General features: G+C 36.9%; 1 protein-coding gene across 1 annotated transcript in view; it reads right to left on the bottom strand.

Moving 5' to 3' along the window:
• Positions 1-26,386, bottom strand: part of MAN1A1 (mannosidase alpha class 1A member 1) — a 174,081-nt gene that overhangs the window by 26,098 nt on the left and 121,597 nt on the right. Inside the window, exons 5-6 of the mRNA XM_007454935.1 lie at positions 9,225-9,348; positions 6,758-6,851 (exon numbers count right to left, since the gene is read on the bottom strand). Coding sequence (XP_007454997.1) covers positions 6,758-6,851; positions 9,225-9,348 — 218 coding nt within the window. The remainder of the gene's footprint in view (positions 1-6,757; positions 6,852-9,224; positions 9,349-26,386) is intronic.

Below are 26,386 nucleotides of genomic sequence, written 5' to 3'. Positions count from 1 at the left end.
ACTATGCCCTGCCGGAGTCTGCAATGGCAAATTATCTGGTCTCCTGCACTGTGGCAGCATCTTGCTATTTAAACTTATTAAAATTAAAAAAAAAAATCAGTTCCTCAGCCATACTAGTGCTCATACATGTGGCCTGTGGCTACTGCACTGAAGAGGGAAGATACAGAACATTTCCATCATCACACAAAGTTCTGATGTCAGTGCCACTCCAATCTATTTCCCACATTAATGAATGCCAGAGTAACCCTTTTAACATGTGAATCAGATCAGCCCTTACTTGAAGCCTTCAATGAAGAAGACTGAAATCCTGGGTCTCTGGAGACCTGGGAGGCCCTGTATGACCTCAATCTTCTCTATATTATCAGTCCTGCTCTATCTGCTCTCTGCCCTCTTGCTATATGGTCCCTCTTTTGGTTTCTCAAAACCATCAGGCTCCTTCCCACCTCAGGGATTCTAAAGGCATTGTTCTCTCTGTCTGAAGTGCGCTCCCTGATTCCTTTTCCCTTCATTTAGTAATCCTTACTCATATTTCATATCTGATGCCCACTAAGTTCTCTCATTATACACTTTCTGATAGCACACGTGTACCACACCTGCACTTTCATAAGATGGTGAAATTTTTTTGTCTCCTTCATAAGATTATATGATCCAGGAGGGCAAGGACCAGACCTATTATGTTTCCTAGTCCACATCAGCTCCTAAAAAGCATCTTGCACATAGTAGGTACTCAGTAAAGAACTGATGAACAAAGCAAAATTCTTTTAAGTCAGTCTTACTAAGGACTACACCTATTAAGCCCAGAAGGGCTATATTTTTATTTTTATTTTTTTATATTTTTTATTTTTTTAGGGCTATATTTTCAGTAAATATGGATTTTCTTTTGCAGAAAGTCCAAAATTAGTTTTAATTTTAACGTAAAATTAGTATTTTTATAATTGTAAGGCTGATCCTTAAAATAGCAGTTTGAAGTGACCTTTACAATTTCCTAAATAAATCGCCACAGAAACCTCTGACATTTACAAACTAAATAGACTAAGTACTATCTCATCGATAATAAGCCCTGTTATAAACATGACTGCAGGAGACAAATGCAAGTGATGTGTGGTAAAGCAAATCACTGTCCAGTTACTGTCAAAATAACGGGGACTAAATGAAGTAATAGGAAATGATGGCCATGATCCAGACATGTCCTTTAGAGTTAAAGCAATGAGAGCTGAAAACTAACAGCCAGAAGCAGCTTCATTTTCCTCTCCCTTGGGTTATGATTCTATAATGAAGGAAGAAGCAAGCTTGGGCATTTAGTGATTTTTTTTAAAAAAGGAAAAGGGTTTACATATTTGTTTTAATTAATATTGCTAAGTGCTAGTTAATTTTCTATTTTCCTACCTATAAAATTTTTATATTTGGAAAGAATCAAAATAAAGGAACATAAAGGAACATAGAGGAGAAACAAGAAAAGGTCTTTTTGATAATTTAGCATATCACTCACTAAGCTTCCCCCATGTCTGGATGACTGTCTGTGTTGGCAACAAAGTCCTGTGTAAATATCTTAGTGGCTGTAAGAGAGAACATGCCTGATTTTATCAGCAGGAAAGGACTGTCTACTTCTAGAAAGAACATATATGGTATTCTTATTCCCAAATGTTCTAAACATAATGTGTATAATAGCTACTCAAATATTATGTTCTTTTATAAAAGGGGTAATGTATTCTTTTCTATAAAAGGGGTAATGTATTCTTTTCTTTTCAATAGGATTAGGTCACATAAAAGGATTCCTAATACTTAAAAAGAGAAAAAAATATCAAAAGAATCAAGACAAAAAGGATTAAATACTCATTATCTTCACTTCTTAATTTTATAGACTTCATCTGAATCTGAACTTCTCTCCTCAAAGCAATCCCCCAATGATACTAGTAACACCATATTTTATAGATACACACACACACACACACACACACACACACACACACATAATGTTGTTAGGTTAACTGAAGAAGGGTGATAATTGTTCTGTTTATAAGGCACGGAGCCCCATATTTGGCCTCAACAGTCAAGAGATATTATCATTGACCAGGACCAGATGCTGCCTCTCAGCCACAACTGAGGAGCAGGAGACAGATTGTTCAGAGAGGAAAAACAGAACCATTGTTAAAAGCAGAGGCAGAAAAGGTCAGATTGGATATGGACTGCATGAGTATTCATAAAACTCAAGTAAGCTCCTACTTGCTGTAAGATACTATGTGCTGAGTTAACAAATATGACAAAGTCACTGTCCTCAAAAGTTCTGGATCCATAGGAAGATGGGTATGTATATGAATCATTAGGAAAAGACTGTGATAGGAAAGTACCCAAAGTGTTGGGACAGAGGAGGAAGAAGGGGGTGGGCAGAGGAGAAGCGGGTGCTAACAATTTCCAAGCAGTGTCTTGAAGAAAGCCACCTAGAAGAAATGGAGATTGGGCTGGTTCTTGGTAGAGCCAGAAGTGCAGTAAAAGGGCTGAGGAAACAGCACAAGCCAAGACCTGGATGTGGCCAAGCAGACCTTGATAAAAGAATAAAAAAAAGTGTGTCTGGAACACAGGATGGGGGTGGGGGAAGAGAGACAGGGGACTCATGAACCCTATTTGTTTTTCCATCAGGAATTGGCCCATAAACAATCCAATTACAAAGAGCCCTTTGCACCAGGAAGCATGGCCAAATACGTAGTGTATCGGTGACCCAGAAGGTGAAGCTGGGATGTTCCAGAACAACTGACTCTTTTTGTCCCTCTTCATAGTGACCTCTAAATCCTGTATCACAAGAAGAGAAAAGTAAATCATAGAGACTTTTCTTCAACTTTTGAAATCTTTTGTGAGAAGGAGAACTTTAAAAACGCTTGTCCTTTCAGAGAATCGTATCTAGTTATCTTGAACTCAGAAAGCTACTCAGGTTCTATTTTATCCCAAATACTAGAGTGGCCCTCACACTTCTTAGCCTCAGCACCCTTTAACACTCTCAAAAACGAATAAACACCCTAAAGAACTTGTTTATGTAATATCTATCAATATTTACCATATTGGAAATTAAAACAGAATTTTAAATATTTTATTAATTAATTTAAAGTAATAATATACCCATTATATTAAGATAGATTTTTCATAAGAATATGTTACATTTTACAAAACAAAAATAATTAGTGGGAAGACTGATACCATTTTACATTTTTGCAAATCTCTTTAATGTCTGCTGTACTAGAAGACAATTGGATTTTCATATCTGCTCTACATTCAATCTGCTGCTGTATGTTGTTCTGGCTGAAATATATGAAGAAAATTCAGCCTCACACATTTATACAGTTGGAAAGCAAAGAGTATTTTGATAGTCTTTTCAGATAATTGTGGGTAATTTTTCTTTGGTACTACAACAAAACTTGACAGGTGGTCAAAGTTTTTTAACAGTTGCAATGTGGAGTTAGAAACCACATCAATTAATTTTTGTACTATTACATTAAAATCCATTGGGCCATCTTGCACTTTGAATGCACTTTTTCTCACACATGATTTTATAGCAGCATGCATTGGTCATTTGGAAAATACTGGTTCACTGAATTATGAACATCTTCCAGATGTTGACACATTTGATTATACAACATTGAAAAACCATATTTGTTAATATCATCACCAATCTCAGCAGAACAGTCTTTTAGTGTTGGTGAAAGACATTAAGGTTATGGTGGCAATGTGCAAGCTTTTCAAAATTCTAATTTAAAAAAAAAAAAATTCTAATTTTCATTTAGAAGCTCAAGTTTTACCTTTGGCACAGATACTGTTAGTTTTGCTTGAAGCAACGTGCTCACTTTTGCGACCACGTCTATCAATTACCCAAGTCTGAATAACCAGTTTGTCTTCAGTAGTTCTTTCAAGTAAAAATGGTGACTTGTGAAACAACATGTGGCTAGTTCAGCTTGCAACTCAATCACACGAGTGCTTTTCTATGAGGCAACCACTATTTTTCATCATGCAGCAGAAACACCTTAAGCGTCCTTTCCATTTAATCATACAGAATATTACAATGATGTGTACTCAATGATTGAGATTTACTAGAATCAGTAAATTTTTTGCTTCATTAAGAGCATTCGTGAGTGAAACTGGCATCTTTTTATTTGTTATCTGCAGTGAAGGATATGACCACAGGTATATCTCATTTTATTGCCCTTTGCTTTATTGCCCTTTGCAGAGCAGACACTTCGTTTTATAAAAATTGAAAGTTTGTGACAACCCTGCATTGAGCAAGTCTATCAGCATCATTTTCCCAACACCATTTGCTCACTTTGTGTCTCTGTTTGAAAATTTTCACAATATTTCTTTTTCATTACTATTATATTTTTATGGTCTGTGATCAGTGATCTTTGACATTACTATGACTTACTGAAGGCTCAGAAGATGGCTAGCATTTTTTAGCAATAAAGTATTTTTACATTAAAGTATATACAGTGTTTTTAGACATAATACTACTGCATACTTAATGGACTACAGTATAGTGTAAAAATAACATTCTTTTGTTGTTGTTGTTTTTTACTGGTATGTGGGCCTCTCACTGTTGTGGCCTCTTCCGTTGCGGAGCACAGGCTCCAGACGCGCAGGCTCAGCGGCCATGGCTCACGGGCCCAGCAGCTCCGCGGCATGTGGAATCTTCCCGGACTGGGGCACGAACCCGCATCCCCTGCATCGGGAGGCAGACTCTCAACCACTGCGCCACCAGGGAAGCCCCCTAAACATAAATTTTATATGCACTAGGAAATAAAAAAGAATGTGTGACTAGCTTTATTGTGATATTTGATTTATTGCAGTGGCCTGGAACTGAACCCACAATGTTTCTGAGGTATGCCTGGTGTTAGTACTATCTGGTGTTTCTGCCATGGCTATCACTATGGCTTCAGCAGTTTTGCCCACCATTGCTTTTGCAATGTAACTGCAACTGTCAGCACAGTAAAAAAGGCAGAAAGTCTTAGTGTTATTATAAAAATATAATAAGCTTTGATTGTGTAGATCCCCTGAGAGATTTCAGGGACATCTAGTGATCTGCAGACCACACTTAGGTTAAGTGGCAACCTTGACTATGGTGTTGTGGTCTCAATGCTAGGGCCTTCCATAGACATTATTAACACAAACATACATTTTAGTACATGTTTTCTACTACATTATTCTTTAAGAAAAATACTTCTAAAGTAACAATGAGGCATAATCATCTAGGAATATCATATTTAAATATAAAGAAAAAAACTCAAATTAGAGTAAAATTTCAAGACGTCGCCAACACCTGCGGCACAGCTAGACATCTCACTTAGGATTTTTCATTTGCTCTCAGGTGCTGCTTAATCTACCACTGTTTTTCCAAATCAGCTTGAGAACATTTCGTTCAGCTACTCTGAATCTTTATATGCCTGGTTAAAGTCCCTAAGAATCTGAAGTGAGGGCTTCTAGCACAATACTTTCTTCTATGGTGAAGTTGGCTCTCCTGGCAGGAAACCTTTATCTGCTGGCTTAAAATTGACTAAAGTACCCTGTTTGCTCTTACAATTTCTCAACCCTTAAAGACTCAGTCTGCTCTCCCATCCTGTAGCCAAACAGAAAGAGAAAATGTTATGAAATAGAATACTCTAGCTAATCTGGGTAAACCCTGCTAGTCATTAGCACAAAGGAACAATTTTCTTATCTGTATAACCAGTTTATTATAGGCTAGCATCCCCACAGTACCCTGACCAGATATTCCCTTTCCGATTACCAGCTTTAAATGTGCTTACAGATCATCATGCTCACAGTTATGCATGAAAAATGAACAATCTAGTTCCCCTGGTAACATTTACAGTCTGTCTTATGACAGAAGCCTATTTATTAAAGGAACCATGGTCCCTTTCCCCTTTTCTAAAGATTCTCCAACAAGATTTGTGCTTTTCTTGGTGTTCCTTCTCTCTGTTACTAGAACAGTGCTGGGTATCATAAAGAGCTAAAACAATGCTTAACTTTTTTTAAATTATTAATTACTGAAGTATAGTTGCTTTACAATCTTGTTAGTTTCTGTTGTACAGCAAAGTGAATCAGCTATACATATATATGTATCCCCTCTTTTTCATTTAATTTAATTTAATTTAATTAATTATTTATATTTTTTTGGCCGAGTTGCATCTTAGTTGCGGCACATGGGATCTTTGTTGAGGCATCAGGATTTTTCCTTACGGCACGCAGGCTTCTCTCCAGTTGTGGTGTGCAGCCTTCTCTCTAGTTGTGGCATGCGGGTTTTCTCTCTCTAGTTGTGGCGCAGGGGCTCCAGAGTGTGTGGGCTCTGTAGTTTGCAGCACTTGGGCTCTATAGTTGAGGCGCACGAACTCAGTAGTTGCGGCGCATGGGCTTAGTTGCCCCGCGCCATGTGGGATCTTAGTTCCCCTACCAGAGATTGAAGCTGGGTCCCCTGCATTGGAAGGCGGATTCTTTACCACTGAACTACCGGGGAAGTCCCTATATCCCCTCTCTTTTGGATTTGCTTCTCATTTAGGTCATCACAGAGCACTGAGTAGAGTTCCCTGTGCTATACAGTAGGTTCTCATTAGTTATCTATTTTATACATAGTAGTGTATATCTGTCAATCCCAATCTCCCAGTTCATCACACCACCATCCACCCCCCACCCCTGGTATCCATACTTCCATCCTCTACGCCTGTGTCTCTACTTCTGCTTTGCAAATAAGTTCATCTGTATCAACAATGCTTAACTTTTGACTTACATTGAGCCCATTGTCCACTACTGGGATTCAGATAGTTAGGATAAAGGCCTTGTGGTTTTTCCAGGTTGTTCAGTACGGTTCGAATATTCATTACCTATGATAGAAAATGGAATGTTACTATGAAAATATGAAAAACAAGTTTGGTGCCATTCTTCTCTCTTTCTTGATTACATTTTTCCATGTTAGAAAAAAAAAACCGTTGATTTAAATGATGCAGAATTAGAGCAAAGAGAGTTGCTACCAGCTTACAAAAATAATAACTGTAAGTGAATATAGTCTACCATATGCCAGACACCATGGAAGAAACTAGGATGTATCAGTGGATAAACAAAGTCATTACCATTTTGGAATTTGCATCCAGTGGAGTGAGACAGCTAACAAACAAATAAATATATCAGGTGGTAATAAATGCTATGAAAAAAATACAAAGGAGTAATGGGACAGAGTGATGTGAGGTGGTGAGGCTGTACTCTGTTAGTCAGGGTGGTCTGGGGAGGCTACTGGGAGAGGGTTTCAGCAGAAATTTAAAGGAATGAAGGAGTAAGTCATGCAGAGCAATGGAGAAAGAGCACGTGGGCAGAAGGAAGAGCAAGTACAAAAAAGTCCTGAGAAAAGAGTGGGTTTGGCAAGACCACCAAGGGTGGAGGTGAGGAAGCAAAGGGGAGAATGTCGGAGAGCCTAGAGGTGGCCAGGGCCCACATCTTGCAGGCCTCACAGACCATAATGTGGGCTCATCTTATTCTGAGTGTGACGCAAAGCCATTGAAAACTTGTGTTTTTACAGGATCAGTGTGACTGAGGGGGCAAGGGAGGAAGTGGTAGTCAGATGGCTACTGCACAGTCCAGGTAAGAGATGATGGATCCCTGGACTAGGGTAGCAGCACAGGTAACAGGATACAAAGGATTTCTTGATGGATTGGATCTGAGGTTTACCAAAAAGAGAGGAACCAGGATGACCTCAAGATTTCTGGTCTGAGCCATTGGGTAAACTGAGGCGTCTTTACCCAGAAAATGAAGACGAGAGTAAAAGCCAGTGTAGGGGCTGAGTCTGAGACATTTTAAGTGGGAGTTGTCTGACAGACCTTTCAGTGGAAATGTTGAATAGGTACTTAGCTATAGAGCCTGGAGTTCAGGGGACAGGTTGGAATTGGAATTACAAATGTGGAGTTAACAGCTTACAGACAGTATGTAAAGTCATGAAATTGGATGAAATAATGGAGAGAGTGAATGTAAAAAGAAGAGGCCCCGGTTTGAGTCCTGGGGTTTTCCAATGTTTAGAGGTTGATGTGATAAAGAAGATCCAATATAGGAGACTGAGAAGGAGCACCTGGCAAAGACGGAGGCAAGCCAGGGGCAGAGAATGCCCGTGGAGAAGGAAGTGATCAAGTGTGCCAATGCTGAGAGGGAGAGGGGGAGGGAGAGGGAGAGGGGGAGGGAGACGGAACTGCTACAGGACATGAGCCACAGCAGCCCCACCACCGGGTGACAGAGAACTTGATGGAGGGCACAGACCTCAGCTGGTCAACAGGACTCACTGACCACAGCTCAGGTCTCAAGATGTGGACTTGTTAGTCAAAATGCTCCTAGCAAGAGAGTGAGGAAAGAGAAGGGAAAGGAACTCAGGACCAAGAAGACTGAGAAGGAGCCAGACAGGTAAGAGGAAAAGGTATTATGGAGGGCATTATGCTAAGTGAAATAGGTCAGAGAGAGAAAGACAAATACTCTATGATATCACTTATATGTGGAATCCAAAAAAATACAATAAACTCGTAAATATAACAAAAAGGAAATAGACTCAGGTACAGAGAACAAACTAGTGGCTTTCAATGGGGGGAGGGGAGAGGGGGAGGGGGAGGAAAAGGGAGGGAGAGGGAGAGGTGAGAATGACTACTGGATCTGGCAACACAGCCCTCACTGGTGTGGCTGGGAGAAAAGCCTGGCGGGAGAGCATTCAAGGGAGTGGGAGTCAAGAAGAGAAGATAACAAACACAGACAACTCTTCCAAAGAATTCTGCTGTAAAGGGGAGCTGACAAGTGGGGTGAAAGCTAAGGGCAGAGTGGTGGGGTGATGGGTGTGTTTCTTGAAAATTAGAAACTGATTCAATTGCTACTTTGCATCTGTAAAACACTTTGAGTTTAAAAAGTCTTTCATGTATACGGTTCACATAGTCCACAAAACACTATAGTTTTAGATAAGGGAAAAACTTCAGAGACGTAAAGTTACTTGCTTGAGGTGTAGAGAATCAGACATGTAAGCGAGGCCCTCTTGCACTGAGTTAGAATGGTGCCGTGAAAAGAATGGTTTACAGCCTGGTTAAATGAAATGCTGCATGTAACAAAACTTCATAAAGGGCTACATTAAAATTGGTGGTTCTTTTCCACATTCCGTATTACTAAATCTCCCCAGAGAGGGATATTGTTTCCAACAAGTACTTTTTTGCAGTGCAAGGTATATTGGAGAATCTCACCTTATCAGCAAAGATGGGGTTTCCTGATAAGTAGCTCAAGTGTATAAACTCCAAATGCAGAGTTCCAAATTCTGCCAAAATACTGCTGCCTCCTGAGGCCCAGGGCCAATTCCTTCCAATCCCACTAAAGAGCAGAAGAAAGTGAAGAGTTATGGGTCAGAATGATTCCATTTTTTGCAGCTCTAAGTAGAAGTGAAAGAGACAGCTTTTGAATAATGACACCTCAGTTAACAGTTTGCTCTGTATATTTTAAAATATCCAGTGTTGCTTTCTTTGGCTACTGGTTTCAGGCTTTGATTCCTATCTTCAAATTGAAAATTACTTTTGACTTAAGTCAGAAAGAAGTTGTTATGTGCTTGCTGTTGATGAACAAATATTTTAGAAGGTGCAGGTGCCATAAAGAGATATACACCCATTCCAAGTAGAATATAAAACAAAATCAGACCAAAACACCCCATCATGCTCCATATCCCATATTAAGCCTTTCAACATTTTAATTAATTTCAGTCTGAGAGTCCAGAGACTTTTATAGACATTCACATTATATACAACATTTTTCTTGGATATATTTCAAAGATTCGTTAGTTATATACTCATTCCACCCTGCTTTAAACTTCCTCCCCATTTACTAGACTTCCTTTCTTATGTTTCCCTTCACACAATTTTACCTATTTTCTAAGGCACTCATGTATTCCATGACCTATTTAATCTATGCTCAAGAACTTCTACAAAATTATGTAATTCAAATCTGAAAGAGGTCAAAGGAATAAGCTTAAAAAAGTATTGCCTTGTGGCTCATCTTAGTGAAATGCTTTTTAAAAAGAGTTAGTCCTAAACATACACTGACACAAATACACATAAAGTGGCTCTTGAGACATGGTCATACCCTTGGGTACAGTTTATGTCTGGAGAGCTATTTAAAATGTCAAACACAGGTGATAATTCAAATAAAGTCAATGATTCTCCTGACCAATAAATTCTCTTCCAGAAAACTGAAAACCCACATTTTGGTTTTCATTCAGACTCACATTTACTGCATGCCTACACTTTGCCAGGGACTATGCAGGGCACTGGGTTACAAGGATCCTTATAATGAATAAATCACTCTTAAGGACCTTATAGCGTAATGGGAAAGAAAGACCTAAGTGTAAATAATTCCAATCACATAAAGTAAGTGCCAAGTTAAATGTGTGAAGTGTTCTGAGCACCTAGGGCCAGGACATGCAATCCAACATGGAAGGGATCACAGAAGGCTTCTTCGAGGCGAGTCCTGAGTAGATTCTTGAAGTAGTGAGTGAAGAATGGAGAGAAGGAGAATCTGGACACAGAGAGACACACAGCAGAAGGGCTAGCCAGGAACTTGAGGTAGCTCCTGAGACTGGTGAGTGGAGGGAAGGGAAGGTGGCAGGAGAGAAGGCTGCAAGGTTAAGCTGAAGCCAAACCTTGCAGGCTTGTGGATTTCTCACTTTCCTCTCTTTCTAAGTTGGCCCCATTGACATACTGCTCTTGGTGTCCCCTAGGTTTCCTATCCCCTTTGTTTTTCATTTTACACATTCACAACCCTGGGTAAACCCTTCCAGTTTTGTCACTGCTTCTGCCACAGGCATGCTGAGGATGCTGATGAAAAGGAAAACAATGGTGACAATCTGGTATCTGACACCGTAGGCTGCCACCCTCTTATTCCCTGTTACTTTTTGGAGTAAAATCTAGATTTTGCTCCCAAACACAGATTTATAGTAAACCTAATAAAAAATAAACAGAAATAAAAGACAGAGACCTGAAAACCACATATTCATTTATTTTAGAAAATGCCTTACATTTATTAACTTCTGGGACTGAGAGTCAGTTTTTATTTTCATCGTTGGCTTAGATAAAAGGAATATCCAATCACCCAAATAGGATGAACAGCTACTTTCAACTTTTATTAACACATGGCAAATGCATACAGTAATTGGTCACTAATTTGCTGTCATGACATGTTATTTTTTTATTCCAACCGTTCTATCACTGACCAAAGTCAATAAACCTATTTAGCAAAACTCCAAATTTCTATGATCCAGAGAAACTACAAAAGCCACAATATCAGGGCAAGAGGGAATGATGACCTCACCCTGGAGAAGGAAGAGGATGGCATGCCAAGGAGCCCAGCCCAGTTTCCAGAGCTTCAGGGACTGGTTCTTTTCAAGTTCAGGGTGTTAGAGGCTGTGGCAGCACACTCAGATGTGAAACTTAAGCTGTATATGTACTAAATAAAATTCAAATTACTTTTGTATGCAGGCATTTGTTCTCTGCTATTAATGTGGTTAATCAAGAAAAAATCAGAGATATACTGAAAATTTTTCAATATGTTAAAAAAAGATTTAAAAAGGTTTATATATATATATATATAATCTCTTTGTCTTTGCACACATTCATATCAGAAGGAAAACAGCACTGTATCACTAATTATATAGGGAGCAAAATATTAAAAGCACTAGCAAAGGATATATCATGTGAACAGAAAGGAAGCTGGGTTTCGAATACATATATATTTATATGAAAGTATAGCTCTGGTTGCCATTCTTTCAATCTACAAAATTAATGTTTCAGTAAAATTATAAGATCAATGGTTACACTGGCTCTTAAATGTAAATCAGGGAAGGGTTTCAAGAAATCAGATAGCGCAGCATTATATCTAGATATTAAATAAGGTCATTTGCCTTTTCTTAGGCAAAGCTGCAAAGACATGGAGATTGGCCTGGAAAGCATGAGGCACATGCCATGGGCCATCACAGCTGAAATACCTGTGTGTCGGGGAAGTGGCTGCCTACTTGCACAGCAAATGTGTAGTGAGTCAGAACCAAGTTTTGGTCACTCACAGAACAATTTCTAAGATCTTTTTTGTCTCTAAATTCTATGAGTCTACTGAAAAATCTATATATTTATATGGCTCTAATTTCTTTTTTTTGGTATTTTTATTTTTTTAAAACTTTCTATTTTATATTGCAGTATAGTTGACTAACAATGTTGTGTTAGTTTCAGGTGTACAGCAAAGTGATTCAGTTATACATATACATGCATCTATTGTTTTTCAAATTCTTTTCCCATTTAGATTGTTACATAATATTGAGCAGAGTTCCCTGTGCTATACAGTAGGTTCTTGTTGGTTATCCATTTTAATTGCAGCAGTGTATCCATTTTAAATACAGCATATATAAAATAATATATATGGACAGTGGGCATTTGATATGAATATGGTGAGTCTGTGATAAAGGGAAATGAGTCAAGAAAGATTCTGCTCCCTTGGTCTGGGAGTCAGGGTGCCCTGGGCATCCCATGATACCAAAGGCTAAGCTTTCTAGACCTCTGGCTCAAAATGAATTTAATTTGAGAGAATAGGGGATTTTAAATGTCTTTAACTTTAGTTCTGCTATCATAGTACTTCAAAGGCAATCATGTTCTCTATCTATCTTTATTTTACAAGCACTAATAATATTTTAGAAAAATCTTTTAAAGACAAAATAACAGTTTGTGTTCAGAAACTGTATGTTCCATAAGGCAGGCATGAAAGGGAAGAACATTTAAATATTGCCAATATTGTTATAATGACTGCATTTTAAGCCAAAATGATGACTCAGCATATGGAAATATATACAGACACAAAAAGGCAATTAACATGACTGGGGAGCTGTCAAGTGTTTGGTTCAAAGAATCCTGGAATAGAACTTCAAACTTTGCTATCATTCCAATTTTATTTATTTCGTTTCCTCCAATCTCCAGTTCTTCCATTTTAAATTGGAGTATTATTTAAAACATGTGTCTCAACTTTTAATTTAATTTAAAATTTCACTATTCTACAAAGGTAATATAATTCTTTGAAGGTAAAACATCACATCAGAAAATAACTGATTATGGCAATTGCAATTAGAAACATGTCTTTTAAAAAATTGAGTTGCGGGCTTCCCTGGTGGCACAGTGGTTGAGAGTCCGCCTGCCGATGTAGGGGACGTGGGTTCGTGCCCCGGTCCGGGAGGATCCCACATGCAGCGGAGCGGCTGGGCCCATGAGCCATGGCCGCCAAGCCTGCGCACCCGGAGCCTGTGCTCCGCAACGGGACTGATCCTGTGCATCCGGAGCCTGTGCTCTGCAACAGGAGAGGCCACAACAGTGAGAGGCCCGTGTACGGAAAAAAAAAAAAAAAAAAAATTGAGTTGCTGTGATTCTTTTGAAAGTGTGGATTACTGTGTTGTTGCTCTAGCGACTGTAATTTGAATATGGTTTAGTAGCAGCCGTAATATATATACTTCCTCATTCTACTGCACTCAAAAGCAAGAAGGTATAATTATTTACTGAACTCATAACTCTGATAAGCAATGGGTGTTACGTGTTTTCTCTTCTCTCTCCTGGGAATGGTTAATAGCTCCAGAGGAAGGAAGTACAGTACTAATGATGTTATTCTACACACGTTTGAATCCTGTGGGAGAGCTGCTCTTTTGCCAGAGCTTGTAATGAATCAAGTAGCTGGAGGATTGCTCTGGATTGATGGTATACGCCTTCAAAATAATCTTAAATCTAGGTACCTGAAGTTATATGCTATAGTTACTCCCCAGATACAATTTGGAATATTAACAAAGACATTTATTTACTTAATATAATCAAATGCAACAAATAAAGAATTTACAGAACTTAAACAATTCTAAAAAATTGCCAGATGAATATGTAAGCAAAACATTAAATAGTTCAAAAGTCTTGATTAGCTATAGACTTTCAATTTACTCTTCCTTGCTGCTTGCTCTTCTCTGCAAAATGGGAAATGGACCAATAAAGAAATTTCTTGAGGACTCTTGTCTGAATAATTTCTGATTAGCTGATCAGTAAACAAACTCCTTTTAAGTTCATAGTCCAAAATACAGCTTATTCCTTGTGGCTACGGAGTTAAGAAGTTTGGGAAGAAAAAAATTTCCCATATTCTATATAGCATTGTAAAGCTTTACTTATGTTTGCAAATGATGGGGCACACAGGGATATTTAATTCAAAAGAGCAGATAATCCAATAATATTCCTTTTGGATTTTAGCATAGATTAGGAAAAAAATAATTAGAAAGTTCATGATGATTGTTTCATTTAAATGTATTCCCAAAGCTAACTGATTTTGAGATTAAGCAATTTCAGCTTCACTTACTACAAATGCTTCCTTCCTGCAAAGGCTTGCACAGTGCCAATCTTTCAAGTTTGTAGTCTAAGACCTCATTAAGACTTTGACTAACAATTCCAGGGACTGGCATTCTAAGACTAGTCAAGATTCTACTGTAGCTCATGCACAGAAATTTTGACTGGGGAGTACTAGTCTCCTGAGGGCTATCCTATCAGGGAAAGCTGGCTAATAAAGGGTAGCCACTTGACTGAATTAATTCATAATCCAATACTTACTGCTTCTGAACACCAGCATGTGGTTTATATCTCCAAAGAATTTTCATACTTAAGTTTTTTAAGCAAGGGCCCAAATAATTTTTTTAAATTATCCATATCTTGTCCCACTTTGTAGGTATTTATTTTAGACAATCAAAACTGAATATTTATTTTTTTAGTTTATTCTCACAGTCAATACTGCTGTCCTTGTATTTGACTACCTTGGATTGGAGGATAGGCTGGGGGCTACAAAGACTGAGATGATAAGTCCTCTCTAATTCCATAACTAACCTTCTCCTAAGATTCAAAGATGCTAAAATTCTGTTTTCCAGCTGCCCTTTGGGTAAGACCTCCTTGCTAACCAAACCACTTTCAACAGACTGAAAATAAGTTTAATGTAGTTTCTGCCCAGTTATTGGGCAAACTGGGATATCCTATCATTACGTCAGAGAACACCACCAAAAGGCAGTACTGATGAGAAAGCATTTCAGTGCCCTTAGGATGTGTGGGCATGCACATACATTTACTTTACCGCACTTAAAAAAAATCATATTCTACCTGTTGTTTTAAATATACATTACATTTTTCACGGACATTTCCCATGTCAATCAATGTACATCATCGTTGTTGTTGAGTGTTGAGTGCACAGTATCTGACTGAATGGATATATTCTAATTTACTTAAACATACCCCTACTGATGGACACTGAAGCTAATTTATTTTTTATTTTTAAGTCTTGTTTTTCTACTGTAAACAACTTAGTGGTATGTCTGTACCTTTTATAAAGCTAAGTTATTTCTTAATAAAAATGCTTACATTGATTCCAGCTGGAAGATGCTAGTTGAATTGTCTAAACCGATAATGAGGATGGATTTCGGAATGTGTATTGGAGGCATAAATGCCCACTATTTACAGTTATTTCTCTTTACAAAGTGGGCCTATTGTATCCCACCACATTTGGTAGCCTCTAGAACTCCTGGGATAGCTCAAATCCATTTGTTGAAATCACAATAAGTCCTTTAAAACTGGAGAGGTGGAAGTTACAGACAAGGATCTATATCCACTTTTCGAATAAACCTCAGGAGGGAACAGAAGCATAGTATAGTCCATCTTCCAAATGGTCATTCACTAATAATAGTTTGCCAGAACTTCCCTTCCTTTTAGTTACAATTATTCCACTATTGTAAGAATTTAACACATAACATCATTCCAAAACATTACTTAAGATCCAAGACTACAGTCAGATTTGGCTATGCTTATTCATCTCTTTTTCTGCCTTTCATTCTATGGGTCTATGGCTCATCTACAGATCAAGATAAATGAAATCAGTACCGATCCCAGGCTTTTAATTTTCCAAGTGATATACAATAGTCTCTTTCCACAACCAGAATGGCCAGGATTCCTCCTTCCTACTAAATTCTAAGATCCTCAGGGACCCAGATTCTGCTTTATGCACCTGTGTAATCCCAAAGTCTAGGGCATTAGACATTCCCTAATGATTAATAAATTAGTTACCATTATACTTCAGGGTGGGCAATAAATTGTTTTTAAGGCAAGATCAGTAAAATAAATGCTAAATTAAGGAAACTGTAGTGGGAAAATGTAGCTAAATGCTATTCAAATTCCCAATGATGAATCAGCATCAGAAAGTTCAAGAAAATAGATGATATACAGGTAATCAGGGCTAATAACTAGGGCATTCTTTAAAGCTGCGTTATGTAAATTTAGATATTTCTCTTATCATCTAATGGAAATCTAATCAGCCAAAAGAAACTAGATGGTTAAACGACCTTATCATTTGAAATGGTAGCATTAGTTTTGAACTTTTACATAAGGATCATGCAAACAAAAATGTGTGCATAGCTTGTGGGAAGAACAAACAGATTCAGGGATTACTCTGAACAGATGCTGGAGAATAAAGCTACCAAGCTATTGCATTCTCATTTTTCTGCCTTCTGCCTACAATGTATGCTTCTGAGACTGTGGAAACCTGTGTTATGAAACAGTGTGGCAACTAAAGTTTTAAAAACATAAAGATTAGGAAGAATCATGACACAAGAATAAAGAGGACAATCGCGAATAAAGAATAAGGAGGAAGAATAAATTGTTGAGGAAAACTCAACAATAAAGACAGGTGTCCTCTACCAAACGTAAAAGAGATAGCTAGTGGGAAGCAGCCGCATAACACAGGGAGATCAGCTAGGTGGTTTGTGACCACCTAGAGGGGTGGGATAAGGAGGGTGGGAGGGAGGGAGACGCAAGAGGGAAGAGATATGGGAGCATATGTATAAGTATAACTGATTCACTTTGTTATAAAGCAGAAACTAACATACCATTGTAAAGCAATTATACTCCAATAAAGATGTTAAAAAAAAAAAAAAAGACAGGTGTCCTCAACAGAACATTGAGCTACTATGATGAAATCAATGACTGTTCTGTTTTGGCTCTCACTGACATCCTTATATAAAATATAGTCAGTGCTAAAGGATCATCTGTGTATAATTAGCTATGTGCTGCCTTGTGATGTCTTCTCTGTTATTTATCTTTCCACATGCTGAAATTCATCTCTCTAACCTGAGAATAAGACCTAAAGGTGGAGATACAATTGTTTCTTTTACCACCACTGCCCCTTAAAATAGATATTCACATAGTAAATGCCATAAGTTGATGACTGATGCATTTATATATTTCAGCAACCAATCCATTTCTAATATTACTGTAACTCATTTTTTTTCTATAAAATTCAGAAAGTAGTCTAAGGTTTACTACTTACAGTTAAAATATTTTACATGTATAGACACTTTCAATTATTTACCTTTAACTTACATGTTTATATATTTTCAGTAATTAAGATTCTTTATATTATAGGAAAAAATACTAAAAAAAATGTAACTAACCCCCTAACAACTTTCACAAAGTGAGAATAATCAAAATGGGTAGTTTACATGGTCTGAACTTTTGGCAGCCTCCTAATGCTGATATGAACATTTGAAAAATGTTTCAAAATACTAAGCAAAATGGTTGGTGGAACTTTGATAGTAAAACTACCTATTTCCTAGTAGAATATTCAAAATATGAGCACTGACAAACATAACTAACTTTTAAAAATCTTTATTTAATGTGTGTTAGCTCTGTAAAATGCCAAAGTGAATACATGAGTATAGTACCTTGAGACCATACAATCATACTTATTTTACCTTTAAGGAAATAATCAGATAAATGAGTGCTGACATAAAAATGTAGCTTTTGGTAACTTTGTTAGAAAACATTATAAAATGCTAAAATGAAAACATCAAAATAGTATTTTGAAATTAGAAAATAATAACCACTCTCATTTTACCTGTAAGGAAAAGGAAGAGAGAAAAAAACGCTTCCTTCTTTACCCTCTGCTAATGGAGGTTGGGCTTTATATTTCATTTAAGGTTCAGTACAAACTTGCTGGCTCAGAGAATTTTATGTAATTATTAGGCCCCGAACACTGCTGTTCTTAACCCACTTAGGATAGAGTTTGGTGGTATTATGAGAAGAATCTCCAGAGGAATCTGGAATGAAAGGGGAGAGGCTAGGCTTAGGACAAACCATACTAGACTAAGGTAAGACCAGACTTTCCAGAAAGATCTGGTCTGAAATGAGCTGTTGTGAAATAAAGCAATGAACTAGTAGGAGGATTCCAGGGTTTTATGGATTGGGGCTAGTCCTGGTGCAAAATAAATCTTACAGCTCTGATGAGTGTCTTCTTGTTCCATGAATGCCAGTTTAAGAACAGTAACAATGTTTATGGGCTATTCCCCCCCTCCCCCATTCAAAATGAAAATGCTCTCTTGGGTCCTTGAGGAAAATGTACTTTCTTGGAATTTAAGATAACCTACTTCAGTTAATAGTAGGATGTCAATGTGAAAAATGGCACAATTATCATGTAATGTTAAGCCCTAAGAAGAGAATAAAACAGGCTGATGTGACAGAGTCTGACGGGCAGCTTCTTTAGATGGGTTTGTTGGGAAGATCATGTTAAAGAGGAGAGTTTCAGGCTGAGACAAGCAAGATAAAAATGAAACTGTCAGTGAGGACCTGGGAATGGTTCCTGCAAGTGCCCTAAGGGGTCATGACTCTGAAAAGTGTGAAAACAGAGGCTGGCTGTGTGGCTGTAGTGACAGGGACACTGGAGAGCTGATAAAGGGGCAGATCACACAGGACTGGTAGGCCAGAGCAAGCATTTGATTTATTCTAAGTGCAATGAGAACTCACTCTAGGGTTTTAAATAGGAGGTGATAAAATCTGATTTGCTTTATTAAAGCTCACTCTGGACACTGTGGTAAGACTATGTGAGAGCAAGACCTGGAAGGAAGCAAGCAGGCAGGTATCTAGGGTGGCCTGGACTAGGTGCTAACTGTGGAGATGGACAGACATGGAGGGATTCAGGCTATGTCTGGAGGAAGAACCGGATTTGGGGATGAGGGAAGAACGGAATCAAGGATGATTTCTAGTTTTTTTGGCTTTAGCAGCTGGGTGGGTATTGATGCTACTTAAGAAGATGCAAAAGACTGACACAGTAACAGGCATGATAAAGAAAAGCATGAGTTCTCTCTTTTAGATTTTGCTATAATAACTATCATTTATAATTACAAGGACAAAGTCAAATTTGATCATCTTAATTTTCCTTTTTTAGTTTTTTTATAAACATCAATTTATTCAACTTGAGGAAATTTTCAGTTTGAAGAAATCTTTTTCTTCTCATACTCTAGATCCTAATATTTTTTTTCTCTTCTGAAATTTCCTAGTACATGGTCACTAGACAGAACTTTTAAAAATACAAATGGAAGTATGCTATACATATTACCATATACTGTGTTTCATGAAAGAGTTAAGTACCTTGGTGCTCTACTGCATTATAGCTGCACAGTATTTCAGTGTGTGGGTGTACCGTGACTTATTCAATCATTTGTCTCTGTTCTCAAGTTTTGCTATTACAAACAATGTTGCACATTCATGAGTAGGTCTCTAGGATAAAATCCTACAAGTTGAATTTCCAGGCCATAAAGTATGTATTTAAAATTTAATAAACACCACCCAGTTACCTTCTAACGAGTTTGTGTGCAAACAGAAACCGAGTGTGCATGAGAACATTCTAGCTACTAACTCTGGGTATTTATCAAATTTTTAAAACTTGGTGAGTTTGCTAGGTGAAAAATAACATCCTAATGCTATTTTAATTTGTATTTATTTATGAGCTTCTGATGTTCAATGGCCAATGTGCATCTTTTTCTGAGAAGTACATGTTTATGAAACTGTCTCATTTATGTATTGGTGTTACTGTCTCTCCCAATTCTATTACTTTTTATAAATTAAAAAAATTATATAAGTAATGTATACACATTGTTATAAATGAAACAATGTAAAGATGAACTGAGAAACAGCCAAATATTGAATCCCTACGCCCTTGTAATGTCTCTCACCTGTAAATCCTAGTTAACCAATGTTTTCCACCCATATGCATACAAGCATACAGATATATATCTATACAGATATATATCTCAAGGATTTGTTCTTTCCAATAAAAGATATTACATTATATATAGTACTTTTGTAAGGTACCTGTCTCAATTAGCAGCTCATCACAGACACTTTCTAGGATAATCATTTTTAACAGCTGCATAATAATATTCCATAAAATGGATAATCACATGTCACTAAGCCAATCCTTTACTGATAAACAGGTAGATCTCTTCTAATTTTTAAATACTATCATTATGCCATATTAACCATCCATATTCATACTAATGCTTTTAGAAAGAGCTTTTTATACATTAAGAAAACTTGCCTTTTAACCATCATGTGTTTTGCCAATTTTTTCCCAAGTTGCTGTTTTTCATTCGATTTTAGCCATTTTTTGCGGCTATATTAATTTTTATTTGGTAAAAATTTCCAATTTTTTCCCTATATATGTTCGGGGTTCTGTGTCCGATTTACAAAGTGTTCTCCCCTCATCCAAGATTATGCTTTAAAAATCCTGAAAATCTGGGCAATAACTTCTTCTTTTAAAAGTTAGACGCAACAGTGAAAATCAAAGTATTATTGTATGTAAGTAAGCATAAAATTTACATTTTTAACTATAAGTATTTTGTTTCTCAAGTCATGTAACACTTTTTAAAAAACTGTATTAGGCGCACCTGTTCAATAGCTTAGCTAAGTATAGCTGTTGAATATTTAAGTATTCTAAAGTTAATTTCTCTCAGTATTTATTTTTGATTCTACTGCAAATTTACTGATTTATTTCTTCCCTGTAGAGATTTAATAGTTTCATCAATATTTCCCCATTAATGGAGGAGAAAAAAAGTTGCATTTAAGCAATAATGGAGAATATTTTATCCAAAAAGACAACAGAGAGGCTACAGGTAAATCAGAGAACAGGCTGCATAAACTTTAAAGATTATTTATGCATTTAGAGAATTTTTAGGTGTGACCTTGGGCAAGTCCTTTAAACTCTCTAAGGCATCCATCTCCTGATCTTTAAAACAAAGTAACACCTATGCCACCCACCTCCTACTATTTTAGCTGGATCAAATGGGATAATACACATGAAAGTCCTTTGAAAATATAAAGAGTTTAGTCCAGAAAAGTATTTTTATCTTTCGCATTAAGCAACTGACATTTAGCTAACCAAAAGAAATCTGGTTTTGGTTTTTTTCTCTTCAATTTTAGAGATATCTGCTCAATAAAAATAAATTAACCAAATGTTCACTTAGAGGTAGAAATTATAACTCAAGTAATAAGGAAACAAAGTGAGGCATTCCCAAGTTTTAAAAATGTAACAAATTGCTACCATTAACAGCCAACTTCCTTAAAGCAATTTAATTGCTGTAAAGCTACCAAATATGCAGCACTTTAAGAAAGCTCTTACATGTTCTTGCAAGTCCTCTAGAAAAAGGTAATTCAAAAAATATTCCTAGGGACTTCCCTAGTGGCACAGTGGTTAAGAATCTGCCTGCCAATACAGGGCACACAGATTTGGTTCAATCCCCGGTCTGGGAAGATCCCACATGCCGTGGAGCAACTAAGCCCGTGTGCCACAACTACTGAGCCCGCATGCCACAACTACTGAAGCCCACACTCCTAGAGCCTGTGCTCCGCAACAAGAGAAGCCACCACAGTGGGAGGCCCGCGCACGTCAATGAAGAGTAGCCCACACTCAACGCAACTAGAGAAAGCCCGTGTGCAGCAACGAAGACCCAAGGCAGCCAAAAATAAATAAATTAATTAAAAAAAATCCTAGTAGTAAGAGACAGCTGCACAGACTGATGACATATTAATCAGGAAGAGTATGAAAATCCTGCCCAGGGACGTCCCTCCCCTTCTCCCCATCCTAGCCAAAGGTAAGAAATCTTAATTTGTTCCGGACAGGTACAGTATATCCTTTCTTCAAGGTGGCTAAATAAACCACTATGAGTCTTTAATGAATCATCATTTAAAAAATTCACATACTTATAAATATCCATATACATAGCAAATTATTAAAGATTATTCTCATAAATTATCCCTTGCTGAAAGAGGACTTACAAAACATCCATTTTAGAATGATTTCCAAAAGACTATCACAGAAATCTTTCTTAGGCTCAAACTTGATCATTATGCTTTACTACTTTACTATAGTAAATATGTAATGTTTGTAAAGGACATTATGATTTCCAGAGCTGCTGATCCAATCAACTGTGAACCAATGGGTTAAACCCAATAGGAAGTTTAAAGCTTAATTCTAAAGGGTAAAGAGTTGGTAACTCAAAAATGTATTTTACTTGGCAAGTTTGAGTAGACATTGTTGTAAATAATTTCTTTTTTTTTTTTTTTTAATTTTTATTTTTATTTTTTTCTTTTTTTCTTGCGTTATGCGGGCCTCTCACTGTTGTGGCCTCTCCCATTTGCAGAGCACAGGCTCCGGACGCGCAGGTTCAGCGGCCATGGCTCACGGGCCCAGCCGCTCCGCGGCATGTGGGATCTTCCCGAAACGGGGCACGAACCCGCGTCTCCTGCAACGGCAGGCGGACTCTCAAGCACTGCGCCACCAGGGAAGCCCAATAATTTCTTGAAATTAACCTGAATTTTAAATTTAATTAAGCTTTTTTTTTTTTTGGCTTTGCTGTGTCTTCGTTGCTGTGCGTGGGCTTTCTCTGGTTTCTGCAAGCGGGGGCTACTCTTCATAGGGGTGCGCAGGCTTCTCATTGTGGTGGTTTCTCTTGTTGTGGAGCACGGGCTCAGCAGTTGCGGCATGCAGGACACAGAGTGCGTGGGCTTCAGTAGTTGTGGCGCATGGGCTTAGCTGCCCCCCGGCATGTGGGATCCTCCCAGACCAGGGCTCAAACCCCTGTCTCCTGCATTGGCAGGTAGATTCTTAACCACTGGACCACCAGGGAAGTCCTAAACTTACTTTCATATAAGGTCTTGTTTGCAAGGGAAATAGTTTAAATTTCATTCTTGTTAGAATTACCTATAAATAATGAAGCAATGTAATAACAAATGTCAAAAATAACAGTCCTTCACAGACTTATTGGTAATTCACACTTTAAAAATAGGCAATGGGTGCCTCTTTTAAATGAGAGCATGACAGGTAGGAGGTTGTTTATATAATTCAATTAATCTTCTCAACAACTGCATAGGTAATATTACCTTACTATTTAACAAAGGAAACTGAGATTTAGCAAGGTTAGGTGACTTCCCTAAGGTCTTCAGTTAAATGGCAGGAATGGGGTGGGGTTCCATGCTAGGTCTACTTCTAGAATGTGAGCTCTAACTCTTTACACATACTATATCATGCCACTTTTTATGCTGCTAAATATGGTAGGGCCATGAAAATAAGCCAACTACCTGAGTCTAGGAGAGCAAAAGGAATTTATTAGCAGTGAAAACTGAGATACGACCAATCAGTATTCATTATTTGAAACAAGATAGTGTTTTAAAAAAGAAGAAAATAATATATATAAAAGACTGACTCATAATACAGTTTAAAAAAAAAAAAACTCCCCAGTGCAAATATCTCTTGTTATAGAGATAACAAGAAAAATGATGCTGAAATCTTGCAACAAAATAAAGCAAGTTCAGTTTTTTAATGTTCCCAAAATGAACTCTAAATGTCCAGGTCAACAATAGTTACTAGATGCACACAAGCCTAATGCTTTACCAAAATCTGAAAAGTCTTTTGGGCATGAAATATTATTTTTCTATTTTTTTTAGGATCCAGTCCTTAATGGTAATTTAGGGCCATATTCTCCTATAATGTATGTTTTCATTAGATATATTTCAAAATATTAAAAAGCATTAAAAAAGTAAAGTTTTAGTTCCAATTTCTACCTCATCTTCTCTTTTCCTATTCCCTCTTCCTACAGAGAATCATTATTGTCTCTTGAATCACTTTTCAAAGATAAATTTTTTTGCCTATGCTAACAAATATGAATAAATATCCATCCCTTTTTACATAAATAGCAGACTAAACACTGTTAAGACCATATTCTTGTTTCACATTTAGAATATTCACAGATCCACTTTTATAAACTTTATTTTTAATAAAAAACTTCAAATACATAGACAAAGTAAAGCAAAAGTTCAGTAAACACCTAGATTTACCCATATACCCACCACTTAGATTTAATAACTAGTAATATTTATATTGCCATATTTGCTTCATCTACATACCTATATGTAAGCACATTAGTATTCTTTTGAGGAATTATCATTATTATTTTTTTAACATCTTTATTGGAATATAATTGCTTTAACAACACTGTGTTAGTTTCTGCTGTACAACAAAGTGAATCAGCTATACGTATACATATATCCCCATATCTCCTCCCTCTTGCGTATCCCTCCCACCCTCCCTATCCCACTCCTCTAGGTGGATACAAAGCACCGAGCTGATCTCCCCGTGCTATGCGGCTGCTTCCCACCAGCTCTCTGTTTTACATCTGGTAGTGTATATATGTCAATGCCACTCTCTCACTTCGTCCCAGCTTACCCTTCTCCCTCCCCGTGTCCTCAAGTCCATTCTCTACCTCTGCATCTTTATTTCTGTCCTGCACCTAGGTTCTTCAGAACCATTTTTTTTTTTAGATTCCATACATGTGTGTTAGCATATGGTATTTGCTTTTCTCTTTCTGACTTACTTCACTCGGTATGACAGTCTCTAGGTCCATCCACCTCACTACAAATAACTCAATTTCATTTCTTTTTATGGCTGAGTAATATTCCATTGTATATATGTGCCACATTTTCTTTATCCATTGAGGAATTATTTTAATGAAATTATAGATATCTAGTCATGAAATATTTCAGTATTCATCTCCAAGGACGTTTTCCTATATAACCACAATATCATATGGCACCAAAGAACATTAATAATTTCTTCAAATCATGTAATACCTAGTCATTATCCAATCTCATCAACCAACTGACCTCAAAATGTAAAGAACCATTATTTTTTACAGAGCTCTTTTTGGCTGTAGTACTGCTGGCATAAGAGAAATAGTACAGGCTTCATCTAATACCAGAAGTTTACAGTGTTTATTTTTCATTTTGGTTGTCACGTTATTTTTATTAGCACCTTTCATCTCTATCAAAAGAATACTGTCTAAACTTTACTTTGACATTGGCATAGGAAACTTTCCTCACTATGTTTAGCTTTCCACAGTTTGACACGCACAAAATTGCCCAAAAAGTGTTATTTATATAATTATAGCTAACATCCTGAGCAGAGTTAGGAAATGGAGAGGAGAAAGTCCAGCTCCCCTTGTTGCAGAATCTTTCTTCTCTCTGTTCCACAAACTCTTTACTCACTGACCTTGCCAGGACTCTATCTAGTATTCTCAATTTATTATTTAAAACGAAGGGATATCAGTGGCAGTGATGGCTGCACAGCTCTGTGAATATACTAAAAACCTTTGAACTGTACACTTTAAATGGGTGAATTGTATGGTATGTGAATTATATCTCAATAATGCAATTTTAAAAAGAGAGGGAATACATATAAAACTTATTCTAAAATACCTTAGAATTAGTTCCCTAAAGTGAAATTTAAAAATTTTCTATGTATTCTTAGCACTGAAAAAAAAAAGCCTAATAATTAAACTAAATGAACTAAAGTTCCTATTTATTCTATTGTTTTGATTATGTAACCATATTACAACTGTGACGCTTGCAAATCTAAGTACAGTATGTGGAGACAGTTTATTAAAAAGTATAGTCAGGAATAATTTTTTGCTTTGTAAAAACCAAATAATCCTTTAAGTAAAAAAAATAACTCATAACAAATTTAAAGTTATGTGACTTGAAGGGAAATAAGCAACCTCATTTTCATAGGTAACACTGACAACTGGTACAACCATTCTGCAGGGGTGTTTGCCAAAATATATCAAAAATATTAATAATATTCAGAATCACTAATTTAATAATTCCATTTTCCAGAAATTTATCCTGAAGAAATAATTTAATTCTATTACCAAGTATAAACACTTATATTTCCAAGTATAAATAAATGACTTGTACATTAGGGTATTATAATGTAAAAGTGAAAAGAGCTTGGCTATCTAACAATAAGAGAAAGTTTAAAAATTCTGGCCCATTTAGAAGATCTTATAGTATGCAGCCATGTTGTAAGAAAATGTTTAACAACATGAAGGATTCTTTCTAATATTTTTTTAAAAATGAAGGGACTTCTGGCTTCCAGTAATGGTGAAGGGAATTGGTTGGCAAATCCTCCAGTAAGTAACAAATAAAATCAGAGGTATCTATCT

Source organism: Lipotes vexillifer, unplaced genomic scaffold, assembly GCF_000442215.2.
Source record: "Lipotes vexillifer unplaced genomic scaffold, Lipotes_vexillifer_v1.1 scaffold58, whole genome shotgun sequence".
NCBI lineage: Eukaryota > Metazoa > Chordata > Mammalia > Artiodactyla > Lipotidae > Lipotes > Lipotes vexillifer.
Note: the sequence above shows the minus strand (reverse complement) of the source record. Positions and strands in the feature narration are given on the sequence as shown.